General features: G+C 40.9%; 1 protein-coding gene across 6 annotated transcripts in view; it reads left to right on the top strand.

Moving 5' to 3' along the window:
- Positions 1 to 573: 573 nt before the first annotated feature.
- Positions 574 to 23,295, top strand: part of MCUR1 (mitochondrial calcium uniporter regulator 1) — a 34,655-nt gene continuing 11,933 nt past the window's right edge. Inside the window, exons 1-7 of one of the 6 annotated variants that reach the window (XR_006278993.1) lie at positions 574 to 910; positions 3,125 to 3,247; positions 4,294 to 4,397; positions 12,015 to 12,116; positions 14,858 to 14,899; positions 17,416 to 17,487; positions 22,854 to 22,998. Coding sequence is in view for 5 of the 6 variants with exons in the window: in XM_043508328.1 (XP_043364263.1) it covers positions 811 to 910; positions 3,125 to 3,247; positions 4,294 to 4,397; positions 12,015 to 12,116; positions 14,858 to 14,899; positions 17,416 to 17,487; positions 22,717 to 22,803 (630 nt within the window). In the remaining variant the exon portion in view is untranslated. Of the gene's footprint in view, positions 911 to 1,181; positions 1,388 to 3,124; positions 3,248 to 4,293; positions 4,398 to 12,014; positions 12,117 to 14,857; positions 14,900 to 17,415; positions 17,488 to 22,716; positions 22,999 to 23,031; positions 23,086 to 23,295 lie in introns of those variants that run through there. The other 5 variants (XM_043508328.1, XM_038390964.2, XM_043508326.1 and 2 more) reach the window with 5 other exon arrangements.

Here is a 23,295-nt window from a genome sequence, read left to right as displayed (position 1 = left end):
TCCGCCGACTACAAGCACTTAGAGCATTTGTGTGGGGACACACACACTCGACTGTATAAAAACGCTTTCCACAACACCAACTTCTATAAATTCGACCTCATTTCGTAGCGTAGCCATACCCTGAGTACTTTGTTACAGTACCACTAGTCTACTTTTTACCTTGTCTGGGTGTGTGGTTACACCTTACTTTTGGGGCCGGCTTCTTCGCCCACAACAAAGGTCTCATTCAGACTCCTACCCTCAGTGATTTGCACCAAGCAAGGCAGCGTTCACAGCAGGTGCCAAAACTGCCCCGCCCCGAGCTCAGAAAGCATCAGAAACCGCCCAGGCGGGCCCCTGGTAACATACAGCCCCGTGGTTGGCTCTTCCGCCTGCCCTTGTGTGGGGTGGATCCAATCCAGCGGGGGCGGGCGAGCGCGCCTGGGACCGCCCCCAGGCTTCCCGCTTGGCCAGCGCCCCCGCGCTACTCAGCGCTCAGCCACGCCTACGCCGCTCAGTTCCTCAAGGGGAGGTGCCCGTGACGTCACCGCGCATCCTACGGAAACCCCTCCGCGGGGAGGCGCGTGCGCAGTGGATGGGCCGGCGGAGGGCAGGGGTTTGAGGAGACAGCCCTAGTGCCGCCCTCAGGCGGAGGGTGATGCGATCGGGGCTGTGCTGGGCCGCTCCGCCACCTCACGTGACATCCCCGCGCCGTCGCCTCGTTGCCTCGGAGACTGGAAGCTACCAGGCTTCCTCCACGCGCCCCGGGCCCACGGGCGCCCGCCAGTAACCGCCTCCTCCGCGCCGCCGGGGGATGCGGCCCGCGGCGCCATGCGAGTCTGGAGTAAAGGCATCAGCGGGCTCAGCGCTGCCGCCGCCGCCGCCGCCGCCGCCGCGGGGACCGGCCGCCTGCGCCCTCTTGGCGAGCGGGGTGAGAACGGGGGTCTCGCGGGCGCCGCCGCCCGGCTGGGAGCGGGCCGGGCCTGTCCGACGCCCGGGGAGCCGGGAGGCCGCCCCGCCTTCACCCGCAGGGCCAGGCCCGCCCAGTCTGCAGCCCCGCCAGCTGAGCCCGTGAGCGCTGCACGCCAGGCCCCGCAGCGCCGCGGGCTGGAGTCTCTGCCCCGGGCTGGGGCGCTCTCCGCGCACGGGCTGCCCTCCCCTCCACAGCTTGACAGGGGGCTTCCGGCCTGCCCGTCTGCTCTCGCGAAGGAGGCCTGTGACAGGAGCCCGAGCTCTCCTGGGCTAGGCCTGCTTGTTTCCACACGCAGCGCAACTGTACAGGCGCCTTCATCCGCCTGCCCGTGATGTTGTGACAAGCCGCGTTTAGTAAAACTGAGCTGGAGGGGCTCGGATGTTGCTGCCCACGAGAAAATTCACTCTCCTGCGGAAATGCTGTTCTCTGCCAGTTGTAGGAATAAGTGTTTGCATTTTTTTCCAGGTTTCAGAGTAGCAGCCGTGTTAGTCTGTATTCGCAAAAAGAAAAGGAGGACTTGTGGCACCTTAGAGACTAACCAATTTATTAGAGCATAAGCTTTCGTGAGCTACAGCTCACTTCATCGGATGCATCCGATAAAGTGAGCTGTAGCTCACGAAAGCTTATGCTCTAATAAATTTGTTAGTCTTTAAGGTGCCACAAGTACATTTTTTCCAGTTATTTTTAATCCAGAAAACTAACCTCATTATACTTATTCGGGAGATTTGAATTGAACATAACTATATCTTCTCTACAGTTTTGGTGGGAGTTGTTACATATAATAGAATGGGTGTCGTGTTTATCACAAGTCAACCTCTTAGCTCTTCAGTAGTCGCAGCACTCCAGCCTATCTCCCCTTCCCTACAATTTCATCTCTTCATACTCCGTTTGAAAAAAACAAACAGCAAGAGTATTTGCTGTGTGGTTTTTAAGTTTTGTTTACAGTGGTAAATATCAGATTGTGAATAAATATTTTCTGTTTAAAGAGTCATCAAGTACAGTAGAACCTCAAAGTTAGTAGTTTAACACAGTATTGTACAGTATTTGCTCTCACACACCCCCCCTTCAACTGCCTGATTGCATACTTTCAGTTCCAAATGAGGTGTGTGTGGCTGACCCGTCAGCCAGTAACTCTGGTGTTTGTAACTCTGAGGTCCTACTGTATTTCAGTAAGTAATAGGAGGTAACTGCTAATGAAATAAGGGCAGTTCTCTGCTTAAAATGCTGCAGCAATGTAACTGTACCAGTGCTGTGGTGCCACTGTAGCACTTCAGTGAAGACACTCCTACGCTGACGGGAGAACTTTTCACATTAGCGTAGTAATCCACCTCCGCAAGAGGCGGTAGCTACGTTAACAAGAGAAGTCCTCATAAACATAGACTGTCTACACCGGGGGTTAGGTTGGGATAGCTGCATCGCTCGGGGGAGGGGGGATTCACGCTCTTGAGTGACAGTTACACCAATGTAAATTTATAGTGTAGATCTGGCCTAAAATTGTGGACCTAGTCTTCAAAGATAGCAAGTGCCCTCAACTCCCACTGACTTGAGTAGGTGCTGATGGCATTATTTAAGGCCTAATCCAGCAAATGTCTGTGTGTGTGAGTAAAAACTCATTTACATCTAAAATTTAGGTTGACCTAGCTACGTCACTTAGGAGCGTAAAAAATTCACACTGTGTGAGAGATGTAGTTAAGCTGACCTAAGCCCCAGTGTAGACACCGCTAGGTCAATGGAAGAATTGTCAGCTCCTGCGTCTTGAGGGGGTATGCTCTCTGTTGCTGTAGGAAATGTCTACCCTACTGTGGCAGAGCAGTTACACTGCTGTACCGCTTGTAATGTGGCTTTATACATGAGTAGTCCCACTGAATTCACAGAGATTACTCACAAGGGTAATACGCTACTAGAAAGTGCTCAGATACCATGGTTATGGCATACAAGTGTATAAAAAGCTGAACAGAATAGCCGACTGCAAGGTGCTTTGCACTCTTAACTCCAGAATCCTGAGCATGTTGCAATAATTTATGTTGGGGGAGATTATTGAATTTTATGGTAGATTAAAGTAATGCCAATTTTTAGTTATTGGAAGTATGTAGTGAATTTCTTACAGGAATAAAAATGTCTTAGTGAATGTACTTTCATATTGACCCAGTAACTTGTATGCGTTTTTTGTAGATTTAAGCATCTCTGTGGCATCATCTTTACAAACTCACAGTGTCAAGGGGAAATTTTCCTTATCGGGGAGTAGAAAGCTATTCTTTGACACCCATGCTCTAGTGTGCCTGCTGGAAGAAAATGGTAACTTTTCTGTTACAAATTATTAAAATATGTAGAGTGATTTATAACTTATTTCTGCCATATGATTTCATTATCATTTTAGAGTACTAAACTTGTGCAGTTATTTCTCTGTGATGCTTAATTTAAAAGTGTCATTCTTAGTGAGAGCTTTTATAAAGATTGCTTAAAACCTACTGTGAGATTTAATCTGCTTTAAAGGGACATTATTAAGATCAAATTTTGACTTTTTGTTATTTTGGATTTACATCTGTGTAACTGAAGTCAGAAACTGGTCAGGCCTGCTATATAACACTTAATTAACTCTTACATACCTTGTAATTGCCCTACATTTGCATTTTTTTTTAATTCTCATCCATAATATTATATCAATGCCTTTATTGTGAACCTGCAAACCTGGGGGATTATTGTTTTGCAAAATTATCTTAGTAGAATGTTGCAACTGTTACGATAATCAGCAGTAGTGAATTAAATCGTAATATACTTCACTTTACATATTGTTATATTTTACAGAGTCTCAAAGACTGGTAGACTTAAAACAGATCAACTAGCTTTGTTCTGATTTATTGGATTGTGCATTCCTTTTACATTTTTCTGAACAAGTAGTGTTCTAAAATCAGGTTCCTGTTCTTGAAGAGCAAGGTTATAACTTCCAATAACCTGCTTGTTCACAGAAAACTAAGCAGGCACGAGAGAGACAATATGACATTTCGATGTGTACCCACATCTGTTTTAATAAATAAATAAAATACCACCATCCTATATTGTTGCGGGATAGTGCTGAACAGTAGAAGTTGCCATTTAGCTATACTGCAGTTTTCATTTTATGGCGGAGAAACCTTGCATTTTTGTGTGTTTTTAATTTAATTAATTGGACAGTAACATTGTGTTTTGTTATTAGTTCTGAATGGTAGGAGGAGTATGTTTGTAGCCTCTGCAATGGCCATAATTAATTAAAAATCTTTGTGAATGGTATTTGAAAGAGACATCTCTGAAAAAATTGTTCAGGCATAATTAGGCTATGTTTTGCTGTATTTTGTTTTGCTTAGGTTTCACTACTCAGCAATCGGAGATCATTGTATCTGCGTTAGTGAAAATTATGAACACCAACATGGATGTGATTTATAAGGACATGGTCACCAAAGTACAGCAGGTGAGGTACAGGAAGGTATTGGATTTAAAGAAAACTAAAATTTAATGTTGTTACTAGTAAAACATATAACTTGGTATTTAAGGAATGATTGTGCTTCAAATTGTACCTTACATTTTGAACAGCAAAGCAATTCGGGGTTAAAAATACAATGTAAGCATCCCTATATATCTTCCGGGTGTTTTCAAACTGGATGATTGATTTATATTTAGTTTTGAGGCCTGATTTCCCCCCCCCCCATTCTCAAACAAATGTTGCTATGGATTTTGAATTTCAACTATTGTGATTCAGTGCACAACCCAGATGCAGACTTTTCAAGCTCAAGTGCAATACATGCCCTCATTTTTGGGTTGAAATGGTAATTGGCTAGAGAATTTTTAGGTAAGAGACTGAGATAAATGAGATATGTGGCACACGCAAATTGACTGGCACATGAGATATAGTGAATAGTGCAAGTCTTCCCAAGAAGGACAAACCCATTTGCTGTCACAAGGAAGTAAGGGTTTCCTTGGCTCTTGAGTGGTTGCACTTGTCCATTCCACTGTAGGCATTCGTGCAATCCAGTGCACAGTTCTCAGAGAGATTTTGTCTTTGTGGTATCCATTAGGGCGTCACAAGTTCTGTCTGCTATCTCACACCTAGGCACAGGCATAAAGGGTCAAGCTACCCCAACCCACCTCAGTTCCTTCCTATCACCCATGATGGTTATTAGAGTTTCCTGTCCTCCTTCAAGTTTTAGTCAAATCCTGTAAATACAGTACACCCTCGCTATAACAAACCCATTGGGATCAAAGCCATTTGTTCATTATAGCCAGGCGTTTGTTATAGCAAAAGAGTGTCAGTGAGGGTGGGGCAGCTGACGGCTCCTCTAGCTCTGTAGCTGGGCTTGAAGTGGAATCCAGGGACCAGGTTCATTATAACTGAAGGTTTGTTATTATGAAGGGCGTTATAGTGAGGGTGTACAGTAGTGCCCATTGTATAGTTAATTCAGTTTAATAGGTAGTTAGGTTTTTGGGGTTTTTTTTGTTTGTTTTGTTTTGTTTTTAAAGACGTGTGGTTCTGGCCCCCGGTCTCGGTTCCGGCCTTGGTACCGGAGATATACCATGCACTCTGGGTTTCAAGCCCTGCCGCATTTACCGTGAGGCAATGCCTAATAGTAACCCTCATCCCAGCTGCCTTAAGTGCTTGGGGGAGGCTCACATGAGCAACCAGTGTACCATTTGCAAGGACTTTAAGCCCCATTTTATGAAAGGCAGGACAACCAGAATAAAACATTTGCTGCTCAGATTGGCACTATATCTTCTGTGTGAGCTGTCTTCCTCGGCCCACGTACTGAGCACCTTGGTATTAGCCAATAATACACCTCTGGCAATACCGGTACCGAGAGACAGATTAGTGTTGCTGGTACTGAGGAAGAGGCATTGGAAATCAGACTCTGTGCCAGGATCACTGGAAGATGTGAAGAGGTTGAGCTCTTCTAGAGACATGGGAGTGTGTTTAAGGAGGAGTCACTCTCCATAGCATGCCTCTAAACAGGGGAGTTTACTGACTCCAGAGCCCAGTGTCGGCCTGCTGACACCAGCTCCCAACGCACTTTCGTTGGCATCTCCTCGCACTATGGTACTGCTGAGTGTCTTCCCGGTGCCATCTACTCCTGAAGCATTTGAGGCTACAAGAGAGTTGCTAAATCTCTCAGTGCTGTCGTCACCAGCAGTTCAAGAAACTCACCTGGCACCAGTGCCCAATGTGCCACTGTCAGTGCCTTAACCTCTGCACCAGGCAATTCCATTGGGCTCAACCATCAGAGTATCGATTAAAGGGGTACTATCTCAGGGAAAGCCACAGATGATCTTCTCTGCTCCCCTTTCTTCAGACTCTGAACCTTCTTCACTGGTACCAATGAGTGTGGCACTGCCATGGTCACAAGAAGAGGCTTCTCCTTCATCAGACTCTGAAGTGGGATTCTATGTATCCCAACTTACCCAGTCGCACCATCAGGAGTATGTCACCTGCTTGATGTGGGTTCAGCCTTAGTTCCAGGAAGGGGCTTATAGAAGGGACTCTTGGCTCTACACACAGTTGGGGGCTGGAGACATAGTAGTGGTCCTTCTGGAGGCTGTGAGGCTTCCTCCCTCATTCAAGAATGTTTCTACAGCCACCTTAGCAGGCTCCATCTACTGATCGTCAGGCGCATCAGTGACAAAAGCATCCTATCATCAGTATTGAGCCTTGCTCTGAACAGATTTGGGATCCCTCTCATGACCAGCCCCCAATACCGCTGGCATCCTCTTTGCCTCCTGATGAGGCAATTGTGTTGGAATCTATTTATCTGCCTTCTGATTATTTTAAGATGCATCAGGAATTGTTGAGGAGGATGGCTATGGACTTAGACATTCACCCAGAGGAGGCCTGGGAAAAATCACATAAGCTAGTGGACATTTCGACATCTGTTGCCAACCAGAGTAGCTCTCCCTATAAATAAGCCTATCTTGGCACCTACCAAGGTTCTCTGGTAGACCGCAGCTTCCCTGCCTCTGACTGCGGAAAGAAAAAAGAGGAAGTACTGTGTTCCCTCTCAGGGGGTTCCAACACCTGTGTTGGAGGAAGCTTTATTCCACAGGAGGATTACAGCTTCATATTGCAAACCAGAAAGCTTTGCTGGGATGCTACAATTTCATCCTGGGGGATATAGTTTCAGAGTTTCAAAGACACGGTCCCAGACAAGGTGAAATAGGAGTTCCAGTGTTTGATAGAGGAGGGCAAGTTGGTTGCCAGAATGGTTCTGCAGGCAGGTCTTGATCCAGCAGATTCTGCAGCTTGCAGCATGGCCTCTGCTATCATGATGAGGCACTCATCCTGGTTACATGCTTCTAGCCTCCATCCAGAAGTACAACAGACAATCCAGGAATTACCTTTTGAAGGACCATAGCACTTCTCACAGAACGCTCTGCATCCTCTCAAAGGCTCTAGAGCAACCCTGAAATCCCTGGACATTTGCACCCCAGCAGTGAAGTGCGAGGCCTTTTGTTCTCATCAGTCCCAGAATTTTGGGGGGTTTGCCCCTCAAGCCCACGATCTGCCAAGGAGAAGGAGCAGAGGTTACAAAAGGCACCCACCACTGCCCTCTACTTTGGCAGTCACCAGTTCATCAAGGTAGGTAGCATCTTCCAAGAGCTCATTTTGATGGGCAGGTTAAGAGCATTTTACGAGTTCTAAGAGTGCCTTCTTTTTATTTTACAATTTTTTCAAACTGCCTGTCCCACTTCTGTCGTTGTTGGGCCCACATCACAACAGATTGGTGGGTTCTAAGCACGGTGGATGTGAGATACAGGCTCCAATTTATTTCTTCCTCTCCTTCCCCATCTCTCTTCAGGGACTCCTCTCATCAAGCAGCATTATTACAAGAAATACAATCACTCCTCTTTGTAGAAGCTATAGAGGAGGTCCCTCCTTTGTTCAGGGGAAAGGGATTTTACTCTCAGTACTTCCTGATCCCAAAGATAAAAGGGAGTCTAGATCTAAGGCAGTTAAACAAGTTATTATAAAAATTGCAATTCCCAATGGTCACTCTAGCTTCCATAATCCCTTCCGTAGAGCTGAGGGACTGATATGCTGCTCTTGACTTAAGATGCCTTCTTTCACATGGCGATTCATGAGAGCCTCAGAAAATTTCTGAGATTCATTGTCAGCGGTCGCCATTATTAGTTTACAATGGTTCCCTTTCATCTCTTGTCTGCCCCACTTGTTTTTCAAAGTACATTGTAGTAGTAGAAGCTTTCCTCTGGAGGTCGGGGTTATGTAGTCCCTTACTTGGATGACTGGCTGATAAGAGGTCAATCTAGGTCACAGGTGATGTCCAGCATAACATAATCTGATCCACCTTCAATGCACTTGGTCTGCTGATTAACTCAGACAAGTCAGTCCTATCTGTGGAACAGAATTCATTAGAGTGGGGTTGTGGACTCTACAGCAACCAGGGCCTTACTATTGCCAAAAAGGTTTCAGGCAATGCAAAACCTCATTCTGGATTTAAAGACTTATTCTCTCACCCCGGGGTGGAAGTTTAGGCACATGGCAGAGTGGCACTTTCATGGTCCAGTACTTCAGACTGTCTCTCACATGCTTTCAAGGCTAGTTGGCAGAGGTGTATTTTCTAAAAAAGCATCACATAGATATGTTAGTGCACATACCAAGTCACATCTTATCTTTCCTGGGTCTATCTACCAATCTAATCAACATCTGCAAAGGAGTTCCTTTCACCCTGTCTCAACAATCTCTTACTTTAGTCACTAATGCCTCAGACATGGGTTGTGGGGGCTCATGTGAGACCCCTGCAGATGCAGGATCTCTGGTCTCCCCAAGATCTCAGCCTACATGTAAACATCAAGGAGTTGTGCTTACCTTGTATGGCGTTCCTTCCTCTTGTTAGGGTAAGGGGAATATTGGTGCCATGTTTTTTGTAAACTTTGTTGGGAAGCAATACTTCTCTGGGACTTCTGCATCGACACCTCTATGCTTCCAAATACAGCCCGCCTCTTGGGTATTTGGAATATGCTAGCAGATCACCTGAGCAGGTTTTTTAATAATCGCCATGTGTAGTCCCTTTGCCCAGATGTAGCAAGGTCCATTTTCCAGTTCTGGGGAACTCCCCAAATGGATCCCTTTGCAGCAAAGGACAACACAAAATTTCACCAATTCTGCTTCAGAGCAGAACTGAGCCTGGATTCATTGACGGATGCTTTTCTGCTGCTGTGGTCAGACGGTCTGCTGTACACTTTTCTCCCTATCCCTCTTGTTCTGTGCAAGGCCAACCAGGACAAGGCCTTTCTTGTAGCAATTTGCCCTGGTATGGCCCCATCAACAATGGCTTTCTCATCTCTTGGACCTCTCAATCAGTCCCTCACTAATACTCCCATTTCACACAGACCTGATTGCTCAGAAGTTTGGCTGCCTCCTCCACCCCAGTCTTCAGGCCCTTCATCTGAAAGCCTGGAGTCTTCATGTTTAACTTCAGTGGAGTCCTACTCTAGACAGAGATGCAGAAGGTACTGCTGAATAGTAGTAGAAAACCATCAACTAGGACAACTTACCTCTCCCATTTAGCAAGGTTTTCCATCTGGATGAAGCTGAAAGGGGTCTCCTATATTCTTGCTTCTATTCAGCATAGTCCAGCCTATTTTTTGTATCTGAAATATCAAGGATTGGCAATTAGCTCAATCACACTATGCCTAGTGACTGTATCAGCGTTCCACCCTCATATGGATAACCACTCCTTTTTTTCCAACCCGATGACTATAAGGTTTTTTAAGGGTTTGGACAGACTATTTATTTATGCATGTACATAACCGTGTTCTACCAGGGAGCTTGAATCTAGTCTTAATAAAGCTAATGGGTCCCCCTTTTGAGCCATTAGTGACCTGCTTTCTGTTTCACCTTTCAGTGAAGGTAGTGTTTTTAGTAGCCATTACATCAACCGGGAGAGTTGAGAGCCCTAGTATCAGATTCTCCATATATGGTTTCTTACGCAGATAAAGTTTACCTTCATCCCCATCTAAGGTTGTGTACAATAGTGGTCTCCACTTTTCATATCAACCAAGCAGTTTTCTTGCTAATCTTCTTCCCAAAGCCTCACCATAATAAGGGAGAGGAGAGATTGCACACCCTACATCTCAGAAGAGCTGTATTTTATCTAGAACAGACTAAACCTTTCCATTCTTTAAGTTGCTCATTGCTTTTGCAGTCAGAATGAAGGGCAGTCCTGTTTCCATGCAAAGGAGTTTGTCATGGATATCCAGTTGTATTCTCCTATGTTATGAGTTGGCTAGCCCCAGATAGAGTACTGAGACGTTGACTGGATTCCAATTGACTTCTGTGACATTTCTGGCTAACATCCACATTTGCAAGGTGGCGACCTGGTCATCATGTCCTGCTTTTGCTTCTCGCTAAGCAATCTCTCAGCAATCTAGAGACGATGCTAAATTTGGACAAGTAATCTTCCAGTCCCTGTTCTAATAGACTCCGAATCAGTGGTGCTGGTGCTGGAGGTGCGGTAGTACCCCCTGGCTTGAAGTGGTTTCCATCATATACAGGATATGATTATTTGTCCCTATGATTATTTCCTGAAACTCATGAATTATTCTTGAATAATGAATGAATGAATTATTATTCTGTCCTCTACAGCTACCCAGGGCAGTTCTGTGTCTTTAGAATTTTTTTTGGGAGGAGGAGGAGGTTCTGGGAAGACCCCAGACCTATTTGCAGCTGGAAGTAGACCAGTAGTGCTAGGGTTGCTCAAAGCACCTTCTGAGCCACCAGCAAACTGCTTATAGAAGCTAGCTCATCTCTAGCCTTTGGTCGCAAGGGGTGACTCCAAAGCATAAGAAAGTTTGTTCTAGTAAATTATATGAACGTCTAAGAGCAAGGAAGTCTTGTGTTCTAATTATGGCTTTGATGCTGACTTTCTCAGTCATCTTGGTCATGTCATATAGCCTCTCTTCTTAGCATCCTCATCTATATCATGGGAATAAATACTTACCTCTGTTACTACCTGGATGGTGTAAAGACTTGTTAGTATAGTTGTAGAAAAATGCCTACAATTACAGAGAGAACTGGAGAGGATGAAAGATAGGGTAAAGCAGGTGGTAGCAGGCCACCTTTCTCCACTTTTTGTGTTCTCTGTCCTGTTTGCTGTCCTCAGTGAAATTGAAAATATGTATAAAATAATACTGCTTATTTAAAATAAACACAGGGAAGACAGGATTTAAGCATTGTTTAATATTTCACTTAGATTAAACTTTGAAGTAATACTGCTATTGACATGTCTTCATAACCAGAGCCAGTGGATGATGATCATTGGCTGTAACAATAAGAAAAAAAGAAAAACACAAATTAGCATTGCTTTGTATTGGTATGACCAATGGACCTGTTGAGCACTCCATAGTAGTTATGGCACCTAAATTGCATTCTTTGGAGTGTTGAAGTAAACATTCCTGTAACTGGTATCTTGATCTTGGCTGAAGTAGGGAAGAACATTTTACTGAAGTGCTGTCTTTATATGCTGTTCTGTGCATCTTTTTTTCTTTTATTGTAAGAGGTAAAGAACAGTTTGTCATGAGTTCTTATTTGTATTCTAGGTTAAGTAAACGCCTACAATAAAATTCCCTCTTATTTGACTTGGTACAGTATGTAGTATTACACGTATTCATTAGTCTGCAGACATTACAGTTGGCAGGTGCAATGTGACTGATATGATCCAAATGCACTTCTTTCCTCATATCCTCTCCATCTCTTTGCATTACTGGAGTCACTAGTTGCTTTAATGTTACAACACCACACTTACAGCTGCAGCAGGAAGAGGAAAAGCTGAAATGTGAAGAGAGGAGCTACCAGTGATATCACAATTCCATCAACCTGTAGATGTTTCAGAAATAGCTAGTGTTTTGTGCTAGCTCTGAGTAAAAATTTAGCTAGCTTCTGAGCTTAAATTAGCCATCTTAAATTAGGTGACGCGGACACTGAAATAATAGTGTTTTAAATACCATATTTGTACACAAGTGAGAACTTTTTTAGGATGTTGCAATTGTTATGGTATGAGCTGAATTTTTCTTTCTTCTTTCAAAGGAAATCACTCTTCAGCAAATAATGTCTCATATTGGTGGTGTGAAAAAGGATATGATTATTTTAGAAAAGAGTGAATTTTCAGCACTCCGAGCTGAAAATGAGGTAAAAAAGACACACATGCAAACTAGTGTAGCACTGGGGTTTTTTTTGTATACTGCATAGAGAAGTGGTTCTCAACTTTTTCTACTCCATGACTTCATGTCACAACAGAAAAAAACTTTGTGATGCCCCTCCCAATTCACCATAAAGTAAGGGAAGGTGGTCATGAGCCCCAAGTTGAGAACACATAGCATAGAGGAAAGCCATGCATCAAGCTTTGTTGTTGTGTTTTAAAACTTCTCTGTGTTGGGAGGAGGAGGGGAGGGAAAGCCAAGAGTAGTAGAATCATAGTATCAAGTGTGGAGAGTTGCTTGCAGAGCACCGAGTAACCTGAAGAAGTAGTAATATAATATAATTAATCATTTACAGCATTAAAAAATTTGATCCAGTAGTAGTTATACAATCCATAGTTGAATCCATGTCTTATAAGATTTTTAGGCTCCTTTGGGGACAGTGTTAAAAACTCCTGGCATAGGTCAGATATCCATTGCTCTTCTTCCTAGAAGCTGAGCATATCTTTTTGCTGTATAGGGACACTGTCAGTCAGCCCAAAGGAGTGAACTTAGTCCGCTGAAGAGAAGGAATTTTACTATCTCGTTGGCAGATGCGGTTTAACAAATTTACATCCAGCAAAAAGATGTTGAAAGAAACCTTGTAGAGGATGATAGGTTGTTAACAATTCTGCCAGAGGTCACAATTAAAGGAAACCAAATAGAAGGTGTTCTGTTGGCTATTGAGAAGGGAAGAATTGTTTATCCGTAATCTTACATATTTAGAGGTGAATGAACAAGGAAAAAATAATGGGACTGTTAACTTAAGGTGCTTCTGAACTGTGTTTAACATACATAAATTGGAAACACAATTTATTAGGGCTGTTGATTAATTGCAGTTAACTCGCGATTAACTCAAAAATTAATTGTGATTAATCACACTGTTACACAAATAGAATACCAATTTAAATTTATTAAGTATTTTGGATATTTTTCTCCATTTTCATATATATTATATTCTGTGTTGTATTTTAAATCAGTGTACATTATTTTTTATTACAAATGTTTGCACTGTAAAAATGATTAACTGAAAAATACTATTTCTTTTATCTCGTACAGGTACTGTAGTGCAATTACAAATGTAGAGGGGTTTTTTTGTTACATAAAAGTACTCAAAAACAATGTAAAATATCGGAGCCTACAAGTCCACTCAGTCCTACTTTTGTTCAGCCAATCTCTCAGACAAACATGTTTGTTTACATTTACAGGAGATAATGCTGCCCTCTTCTTGTTTACAATGTCACGTGTAAGTGATAACAGGCATTCTCATGGTACTATTGTAGCCGGCATCACAAGATATTTACGTGCCAAATACACTAAAGATTCATATGTCCCTTCATACTTCAAGTACCATTCCAGGGGACATGCGTCCATGCTGATGACAGGTTCTGCTCAATAACAATCCAAAGCAGTGCGGACCGACGCATATTAATTTTCATTATCTGTGTCGGATGCCACTAGTAGAAGGTTGATTTTCTTTTTTGGTGGTTCGGGTTCTGTAGTTTCCGCATTGGAGTGTTGCTCTTTTAAAGACTTCTGAAAGCATGCTCCACACCTCATCCCTCTCAGATTTTGGAAGGCACTTCAAATTCTTAAACCTTGGGTAGCTATCTTTAGAAATTTCACATTGGTAGCTTCTTGGCGTTTTGTGAAATCTGCACTGAAAGTGTTCTTAAAATGAACAACATGCTGGGTCATCATCCGAGACTGCTGTAACATGAAATGTATGGCAAAATGCGGGTAAAACAAAGCAGGGGATATACAATTCTCCCCCAAGGAGTTGAGTCACAAATTTAATTAACGCATTATTTTTATAACGAGCATCATCAGCATGGAAGCATGTTCTCTGGAATGGTGGCTGAAGCATGAAGGGGCGTGTGAATGTTTAGCGCATCTGGCACATAAATATCTTGCGATGCTGGCTACAACAGTGCCATGAGAATGCCTGTTGTCACTTTCAGGTGACATTATAAACAAGAAATGGACAGCATTATCTCCTGCAAATGTAAACAAACTTGTTTGTCTGAGCGATTGGCTAACAAGAAGTAGGACTGAGTGGACTTGCAGGATCTAAAATTTTACATTGTTTTATTTTTGAATGCAGGTTTTTTTTGTACATTCTACATTTGTAAATTCAACTTTCATGATAGAGATTGCACTATAGTACTTGTATTAGGTGAATTGAAATAGTATTTCTTTTTTTTTTACAGTGCAAATACTTGTAATCAAAAATAAAATGAGCACTGTACACTTTGTATTCTGTGTTGTAATTGAAATCAATATATTTGAAAATGTAGAAAGCATCCAAAGCTATTTAAATAAATGGCATTTTATTATTGTTTAACAATGCGATTAATTGCAAATTTTGTTTAATCGCTTGACAGCTCTACAATTTATTAAAATGGAACCCTTAAAAAAACAATTCTGGAATGTCTTAATAGCAGAAACAAACTGTTGATAAACATGCTTCTAAGAAAGTGTTTTTGCAGAAATAACTGATTGATACTGTAACCTGTCTCACATTTGCTACCATTTAAAAACGTTGTACCACTCTGGACTAGACAATCTATAAAATGAAAAGGAAATTAGAAATATGCATAGTTTATTGATCATTAGTACAGTGCTAGTAGCTGAAATACAGATTCACTGTACTCTTTGGACATTTACTTATATGTACTTTTTTTTTTTTAAAAGAAAGTAAAACTTGAACTCCAGATGCTAAAGAAGCAAGTAATGGTAAGGTACATTGTTTATATTACTACTTAGATGCAATATGACTATAATGAATATGAAGAATTTAGAGACCCATTTTAAATATTTATCTTGTTCACTTTTAAAAGGTTTTTACTTACCTCTGCTACTAAAGTGCTTAGTTGTTATGCTGCAGGTACCCTGGTATGGGGGACTGAAATCTCCAAATCCTGGAGACTGCAGCAAAGGAAGCTTCATGTATGTATTCTTAGTGGTACCTGAAACTATTAAAACCTAAAAATATGTTTTAAATCAGATTTATTTTTCACTCTTTTAGCTGTGTTACTTTATTTGCATTTCATTGATTGAATTAAGAAAGTGTCAGTTGCAGTTCCATGGTTAAGGCTGAATTGAGCTCTGCTCTTAAGGTCACTTTGCATTTTAATAGAAAACATGGCATTATCCCCAAAATTACAGCACTTACTCATTGGCACAGAATTGGTTTTTTGAGAATCTGCAAGTCATTTGGTTTATCTGAGTAAAAATTTAATTTAAAAATTGGTTCTTTACGAAATTTAACCCCATGTGCCAGACCATGTTTTTTTTTATACAAATTATTGTAATAACAGAAAAATGAAAACTCTCTTCAAACTTCCCATATAGTAAAATTTTACGGAAATTGAGTGTACAGACTACATGAAAAGGGTTTGGTGTGGTGTTTTTTTTTTTTTTTTTTTTTTTTTTGTTTAGGTTTAGGTTAATGGTCATTTTAGTGCTGTTCTTCTTAACTGAAAGCTGCTGCTGCTTCAGAAGATGCTATGAAAATTTGTCTCCTTCAGAGAATTCCATTACTAACTGCCCTCTTTCAAAATGATTGCCATCTCCAATTTTCAATGGGCGTGAAGCTACGGGGTGCCCTTAATAAAAACAAAAATGCCTTCTTTCAAAATGGACACCACTTCCCATTGTTCCCAGTATTAAAGAAGCCGGACTGCCCCTAGGAAAAATGGTTGCCCCCTGAGGATGTAGTCTTAGGGTTCCTTTTCACTACTCTGCCCTACTTTGCTCCTCTCAGCTGGAGAGGGGCACACCCTTCCACTCCCAGGTCGCTGATCTTCTAATGCTTCTCCACTGAACCATCAAGCTGTTGACATATCTAGGCTTAGAAACTATGTGATCTCGTAATTATTGTTCTTCATCATCCCATCCTCTTCTTCCTGTTGTCTTGATTTTTCATAATATTATATCATGTCTAAAATAAGGCTCATATTGTGTATTTGTATTGTGCACTTTTGAACACTCTCTCTAAAATATAGTTTTAAAATCCTTCTAATTAATCCCTAAGATCTATCGTAATTAGTAGCATTTGATATTGATTTCCTTTTACATGGACGTTAATATCTCAATCCTGAATCATTCTTCCTAAAACTGGTATTTTTCATTAGGTTTTATAGAGGTTTGAGGTAATCATCAATTTGTTTTTACATAAAATTAAATTATTTAGTTACATTTTTCCTTCATCATGGTATGAAAATTCACTCTGGTAATATTCAAGGTTAAAATTATGTAAGATCAAATAGAAACGTACACAGTGTGTGAGATAGGTTTGTTAAAAGAAAATTGTAACTTAAAATTTTATAATTAAGAATTGATAATTTAAAATTCGTGACATATTTTATAAGTTTATTAAGCAGAATTAAAAATTGCTAAAACAGAAATGAGTCTAAGATAAACGCTTTTTTATTAGCTTAATAGTGGCTTGTAAAAAATGCTTGCATGTGTCTGATATATAGTAGAATTTCTTGGAATAGTCATCAGTCTTCACGTTTATCCTATGCACTAGTCTGGTTAGCAGCTTGCTCTATGACCCCAGAGGAATTCCAATTTCCTGACTGTGGAAGTTGCAGTAAAATGGTAGCTGTCATCATTGAGAAGCAGTACCACCATTTACTGCTATTGTGCGAGTAAAACATTGACAAGTAGCTCTATAAAGTTTTAAAAATATAATATATCTGTTATATAACTTCCAGTAAATATTCCATGAGCTGTCTTAAATTATCTGTAGGGGTTTTTTTAAGCCAAACAGTTATTAGAGAGATGACCATTACCAGTGTTCTCTTTGAAAGCATATTTTTATATGCTACCCTGAATGGATTAGAGCAGTCATATGTCTCTCTAAGACATCAACATTTTACACATACCCAGACCTGGCCTCCAAAAGTCTAAGTTAGTAGTACCTGGGACATAAAAAATGTTCTCAGCTTCATTGCATAGACATATGTTACATTGTCCTGGATCTGCTATGTCAGTGTTTTAGTCTCAAAAGCAGCGGCAAGTTGTCATGGCTTTCAGGAATCCTATTCACCCCAGAGGTCATGAGTATCTTCCATTGATTGAAGGGGCAAAATAGGCTGCCTGTGGGGAACTATCAGGAGAAAAGTCCTTTTATTGAGGTTTGCAGTAGGAAGGCACAATATATTTGTTCCATTACTTAGCTCATGAATTGAATGAGGAAAATGTTTTTTAAATTTCCTGATATACTTTGTATAATTTTTCTCTAGGATGAAGTTACCAAAGTTCGTGCAGATAACAAATTAGGCTTCAATCTGGAGAAGAGCAGAGTAAAAGAACTGGTATGTTTTATGGATTTCTTCTGAAGTGTGTAAAAATGTGAATACCATTTGAAATTGTTTGGTCAAGAATGTAATTTTCATGGTTGTCCATGAAGTCTGTTGGCCAGAAGATAGCGTGAACCATAATTATTCATCTTAATGGTGCTGTAGTGTAATGTGACGCCATTTGCTTTTAATATTTTATCATATTTTCACATTGTTTTAATATCAAGATTAATGAGGAAATGTGGTTTTTTTTTCTAAATTTATCTAGTCAAATTAAGTTTAAATACTTTGTTAAATTACCTAAATTGAAAGCCTGTCCTTGCCCCAATAGGGGACTAATTACATCGTAACCAGTATGTCAGCCAACAGTTTGATTAAATGACAGGTTTCAGAGTAGCAGCCGTGTTAGTCTGTATTCGCAAAAAGAAAAGGAGTACTTGTGGCACCTTAGAGACTAACAAATTTATTAGAGCATAAGCTTTCGTGAGCTACAGCTCACTTCATCGGAAGTGAGCTGTAGCTCACGAAAGCTTATGCTCTAATAAATTTGTTAGTCTCTAAGGTGCCACAAGTACTCCTTTTCAGTTTGATTAAAGTGATCTTCACACTATCTTGTCCTAACTGGTATTGGTCACTTCTGACTTTCAAGTGTCTGATAGAACTGAAAATCTTTAACTGGAGTAATAAAGGTTACAGTAAATTGGCAATTTTTTTTTCTCTTTTAGAGTATTATATGTAACTCTGTTTTAAGCTCTTGTAAATACCATTACCAAAATGTGTTTCAGCACATCAAAAAAAATTATATTGCCTAACTTGAATAGTCTTTTTTGAATGACATTTTTCTACAGATTTTATTTTCCCTAGTCACTCATCACATTTGACATTTATATTTCATAGATTGTAGTGTGGGAATAATATTGACCATTACTCTGGGCAGTAAGCTTTGTTTTCTTTCGATTCTGCCAGTCTTTATTCTTTCAAAACTGGTAGATGTGCCCTTGAAAGTGATTACTCATAATGGTTGTCAAACGAGCTATCCTGGGTTGGGTCAATGACTTAGTACTCTGGGTAGCTCTCTGTGCTGCCCCATGAGAGAATTGGGTTGAAGAACAAACTGAGGTCTTCAAACCTTTGAACTCATAGATTTTTTTCAGATGTTGCAAAAATAATGCTTTGCACTAACATAGCATCTTTCCTCTGAAGCTCTTAATTACTTAAATAGCAAGCCTCATAATATCTCTATGGGTAGATGAGCATTACTGTGTGCATTTTAAAGATCAGTTAACTTAGGCACAAAGAGTTTGTGATATGTCCAAGATGACAGGAATAGAGCCCAGGAATCTGGACTCTCTCTTTCTCAAAGCACTAGACTACATTGCTTTTCAAGATGAAACCCCCAACCTTTGTGAAGAAGTAGATAACTATAGATTACAGTCCTGTATTCCAGTGCAGTCTCTTGTTATACAGGATATTGTACCTTTCAAGGAGACTGCTTGCATGATGTCTGCTGACAACAATTAGCATGGCCAGAACTCTGGCATAGAATGGGGAAAGAGGCAGATGAATGGAGAACATGATGCTACATATAAAATAAGGTTTATTTGTACACAATTGGAAAGAGGAGAACCCAAAATAAAGGGCTGGGTGAAAGTTCTGTGATCTCTCTTCTTGATCTCCCTGTGCTTATGTCTAGATGTTGGTGCTTCTGCATTAGTGAAAGCATTTTTTGCATATGCACTTGGACACAGGTGAGACCTATACTTGAATCTGCAGATTCCTATAAAAGCTGGGGGGAAAATAAAGCACACTTACCTAGGAAAATACCTGGGGTAACTTAAATTAAATTAGTAAAGACTTAGCCAGTGGCTTTACTCCTGAAATATTTCCAAAGCATGGTGAGCTAATAGTCCATCAGCATGTTGTTTAAAAATATAAATGTGTACACACTACTTATTTTACAGTTATTATTTATCCGATTTCCAGTTCTTCATTTAAAGGCAAGGTAGGAAAGTTTCTCTAGTGATAAGATAGGAAGCAGAAGGACATTATTTAGGTTATGAGATTGCAATAGCTAGTCAAAATGTTTCCTTCTGCTGCATCCAAGAATCCAGTTTGGGAAGAGGAGAGGTTGACTGAAATGTGGGGCAAAAGCCCACATAAAGAAGTTGGGAGGGACAGTCATAAATATAACCAGAAAGACTCAGAGTTGAATGGGCAAACTAAGGCTGCTGAGAAATGAGCAAAGGGGGAGCTTTTCATTGCTCTGAGCCTAGGACAAGGGCAGAGGTTCTCAAATTTTTTGCTGGCACAGTCCCGTTTTAATGAAGTATTTCCTGCCAGGACCCCAGACAGCATGGAGGATGCCACCTCTGCATAGCATAACCTCACACATATGTGCGAGGTCACACCACATGGACAACACCATTTTGCTCTACAAAATAGCATCATCTGCACAGTGTGACCTTGTACGTATGCTGCATGCAAGGCCATGCTGTTCAGAGCAAAATGGCACCCTCCATGCAGTAGGGATCACCAGAATCTCACCTGCTGATGGCATGTTCCATTTGGGGCCACAACCCACAGTTTGGGAACCACTGGTACTAGGGCATCTGCCAGGAACATTCTGGCAGTTTGCTTTACCTGCTCTTATCGCACAAGAAAATATCTCAAGTCTGTCTAACCAAAGAGGTGAAGGCCATGAGTATTGTAGAATAGAATAATCTTTTCTCTTTCGTATAATTGAATTGAAGATCCTGGCAATTTATGTAAAACTAGTTCAAATGAATCTTACAGATTGCTTAAATTTACTATAGTATTCAACATATTTATTGACATCACAAGAGTGATGTCTTTAGATAAGATTGCCCAACACATTGTAAGACCCTGTTTGGCTGGTAACCCTGCCAAACTAACCATTTTGGGCTGAATTCTTCCATACTGGGTGTCTGCCTCAGGATGAACCTCCTCCTCCTCCCATAACCCTCCTTTAAAAAAATAGGATAAGCTGTTTCTGAGGACCAGATGAGGGAAAAATACAATGTTTTGCCTATGTTAACATATGCTTATAAGACTTTTTTGGGATGCTGTAGTGCCTCCATATTTTGAAGCAGGAACTTGAAATTTGGGAAAGAGGTGGTCTTTGTGTCAGGAATGCTGGTCCCATGAAAAAAAATAGGGAATGCTCTAGTCCAGTGCTGCAGAGACTGAGCCAAACTTTTCTTGCAAATGTTGCTCCAGGATACTGTGGCACTAGAACTGAGAGCAGGGAGACTGTTTCCCCTGTGCTCTCAGTGTACCCCCTACTGGTACCCAGGCAGTGAGGAGGAGGAGCAGCCTGATTTAGACTGCAGAGGACTAAAGAATGGGGAAGAGGTAAGGGAAAAGGGGGGTTGCAGGAACCAGAGAGTGGGGAGATGCAGAAGACTAAGGGGACAGTATCTGTGGGGGAAAGAGTGAGAGATAGGAGCCAGGTGTCAGAGTTCAATAGGAGCAGAGGGAGTATTAGGGGAGGTGTTTGGGGAGTGCAAGCTGGGAAATGGGGGGAGTAGATGGAGGGGGAGAGGCAGGAACCAGAGGGGAGAATTGGATGGGACAGGCAGGGGGGTGTATAAGAGCAGAGGGTGGGTAGAAAATGGGGATGGGGAGGTACAACAAGAGGATGGTGGGAGGAAGCTGAGGGATGTGAAGGAGCAGAGAGTGAGGGGATCAGGAGCCAAAGAGAGAATGAGTCAGGGTGGTGGGGGCATTAGGAGGAGTAGGGCTTGTAAGGGACATGGGCTCGAGGATAGACGTATGTTTATGGGGGATAGGGGCAGAACCACTGCAGCAGACTCCCTTCCGGAACCTAGAATTAAATCCAAGAATTCTCTTCTCAGCAAATGTCTGTAAAACTCCTGGATAAAGTTTGTGCAACACCCGCCTCTAGTGCTGATCAACATAGTAATAGGCTGTTACCTTCTGCTACCAGTTACTCCATTAGCCCAGCCCTTGCTGCTTAGCAAATTAGTCAACATTATGGATTTTTTTTCTATTGCTGTTTAAAATTCTAGGAAATGCCATAAAAACATTAAAAGATTATTGATATTGGACTTTTACTTTTAACTTTTTTGGATTGTTACTCAACTACTGAAAACACATATCAAATCTAAGGGCCATCTCCTTGCCAACTTTTAGTTTTCTGTTCCCCATCTACTTACGTGCTAGAGCTGTTACAAGTAGTTGTTGACTTCTTTACTGATGAAAGTGTGCATTTCACTGTCTTTATTCTTTTTTAAAATATCTGAATAATTTCAAACAAACAACAACAAAACTTTGAACAGAGGCCAGACCATTCCATTCAAAAAAGTTAAAAAATATAAACTACTAAAAAGGGGCCATTAGAATGGAAGTTCTAGCAACCTTAAATATACCTAATGCTACTAAAATATGTATTGTACATAATTTCATTCTTAAATTATGGAATCATTTTAAATTTAATTGTTCTTTTGAGCATGGCACCAGGTAGTGATGATCAGCTATTACTTACAAACCACAGGAGATTGAACGTTACAATAGTAACTTTGACTGAAAAATATTGCACTTAGGTTCTGGTGTAGGTATTCTGCCTTTTTATCACTTGTTTAAAAAGAAATATTGAGTGAAGATGTTTGTGGTATTTTTGTCCCCCTCTGCATTCACCAGAGTCTCTCCTAACTTGAACAATACTGATGTGTTTCAGTTCTTGCAAGCATGCAGTAATCTTTTTCTTTGCAACATGTGATATTCTTCCTCCCCTCCCCCATTTTATAGAACTCGAGAACATTATGTGGAGTTGTTGTTTATCCAGTTTCAACTTCTTCATTTAAAGGCATCCTTCTGGTTTCCCAAACCAATGAATGGATTACCACGAGACATAAACATAGTATATTTGACACATACAATAATTTTTAATAGTGTTAATTTCAAATTAAAAGAAGGTCTACCCATCTTTTCTTTGACTGTCACTCCAAAATTTCAAGTGGGGAACAAATTAATCCTGATTAAACAACTATATGACAATTAAATCTGCTTTTATTTTTTAAAACTTCATACCGAGGGGTGGCTGGGGGGGTGAGAAAGGTGGCTAAAGTCTAACTGTGTCCTCTTTAAGCTATGGTTAAATGAACACAGCAGAATATTTAAATCTAGCCTCAGTTACGGAACTACTGTTAATTGAAATTTGTGTGTGGTGTTTTTTTGTTTTGTTTTGTTTTTTTTTAAATGCAGATCTGCAATCCTTTCCCATTGCCAGTCAGCAAAAATATTGCCATAATTAAAGGGCAGCTTCTGGTAGAAGATCTGCTGCCCTTGTAGCTCTGAGGTTTCCTGAAACATTTGGCTTTAAACTCTCTTTGCTTCCAAAGATCAACATCTGTTCTACAATGGTAACTCTAAATATTGTTGGCAAACACAGAAGAATACTGAATTCCATCTTAGGAATTATAACAATGATGTTGGAAACTAAGCAAAACTATTAATATGAAGCTGGGAAGAAATTCAGAAGAGAGGGTAATGCTTTTTTTGTTTGCTTTTTTTCTTCAGTATTCAGTTAATGAGAAAAAACTGCTGGAAATAAGGACAGAAATAGTGGCATTGGTAAGAATTTAAGAATGGATTGTTGAATGATATAAGGTGGCTTATTGTATTTGTGTACTGTAAACAGGCACAAACAACTTTAACATGAGTAGTATTTAAATGTCCATATATCAGGTCTCCTAAATGTACAAAACTCATTTTTTAGCTAGTTTTAAATAGTTTGGGGGAGGGTGTGTGTGTGTGTGTGTGTGTGTGTGTGTGTGTGTGTGT

Source organism: Dermochelys coriacea, chromosome 2 (genome assembly GCF_009764565.3).
Source record: "Dermochelys coriacea isolate rDerCor1 chromosome 2, rDerCor1.pri.v4, whole genome shotgun sequence".
Classification (NCBI taxonomy): domain Eukaryota; kingdom Metazoa; phylum Chordata; order Testudines; family Dermochelyidae; genus Dermochelys; species Dermochelys coriacea.
The sequence above is the reverse complement of the archived record's forward strand: the minus strand, read 5'-3'. Positions and strand labels throughout refer to the sequence as shown.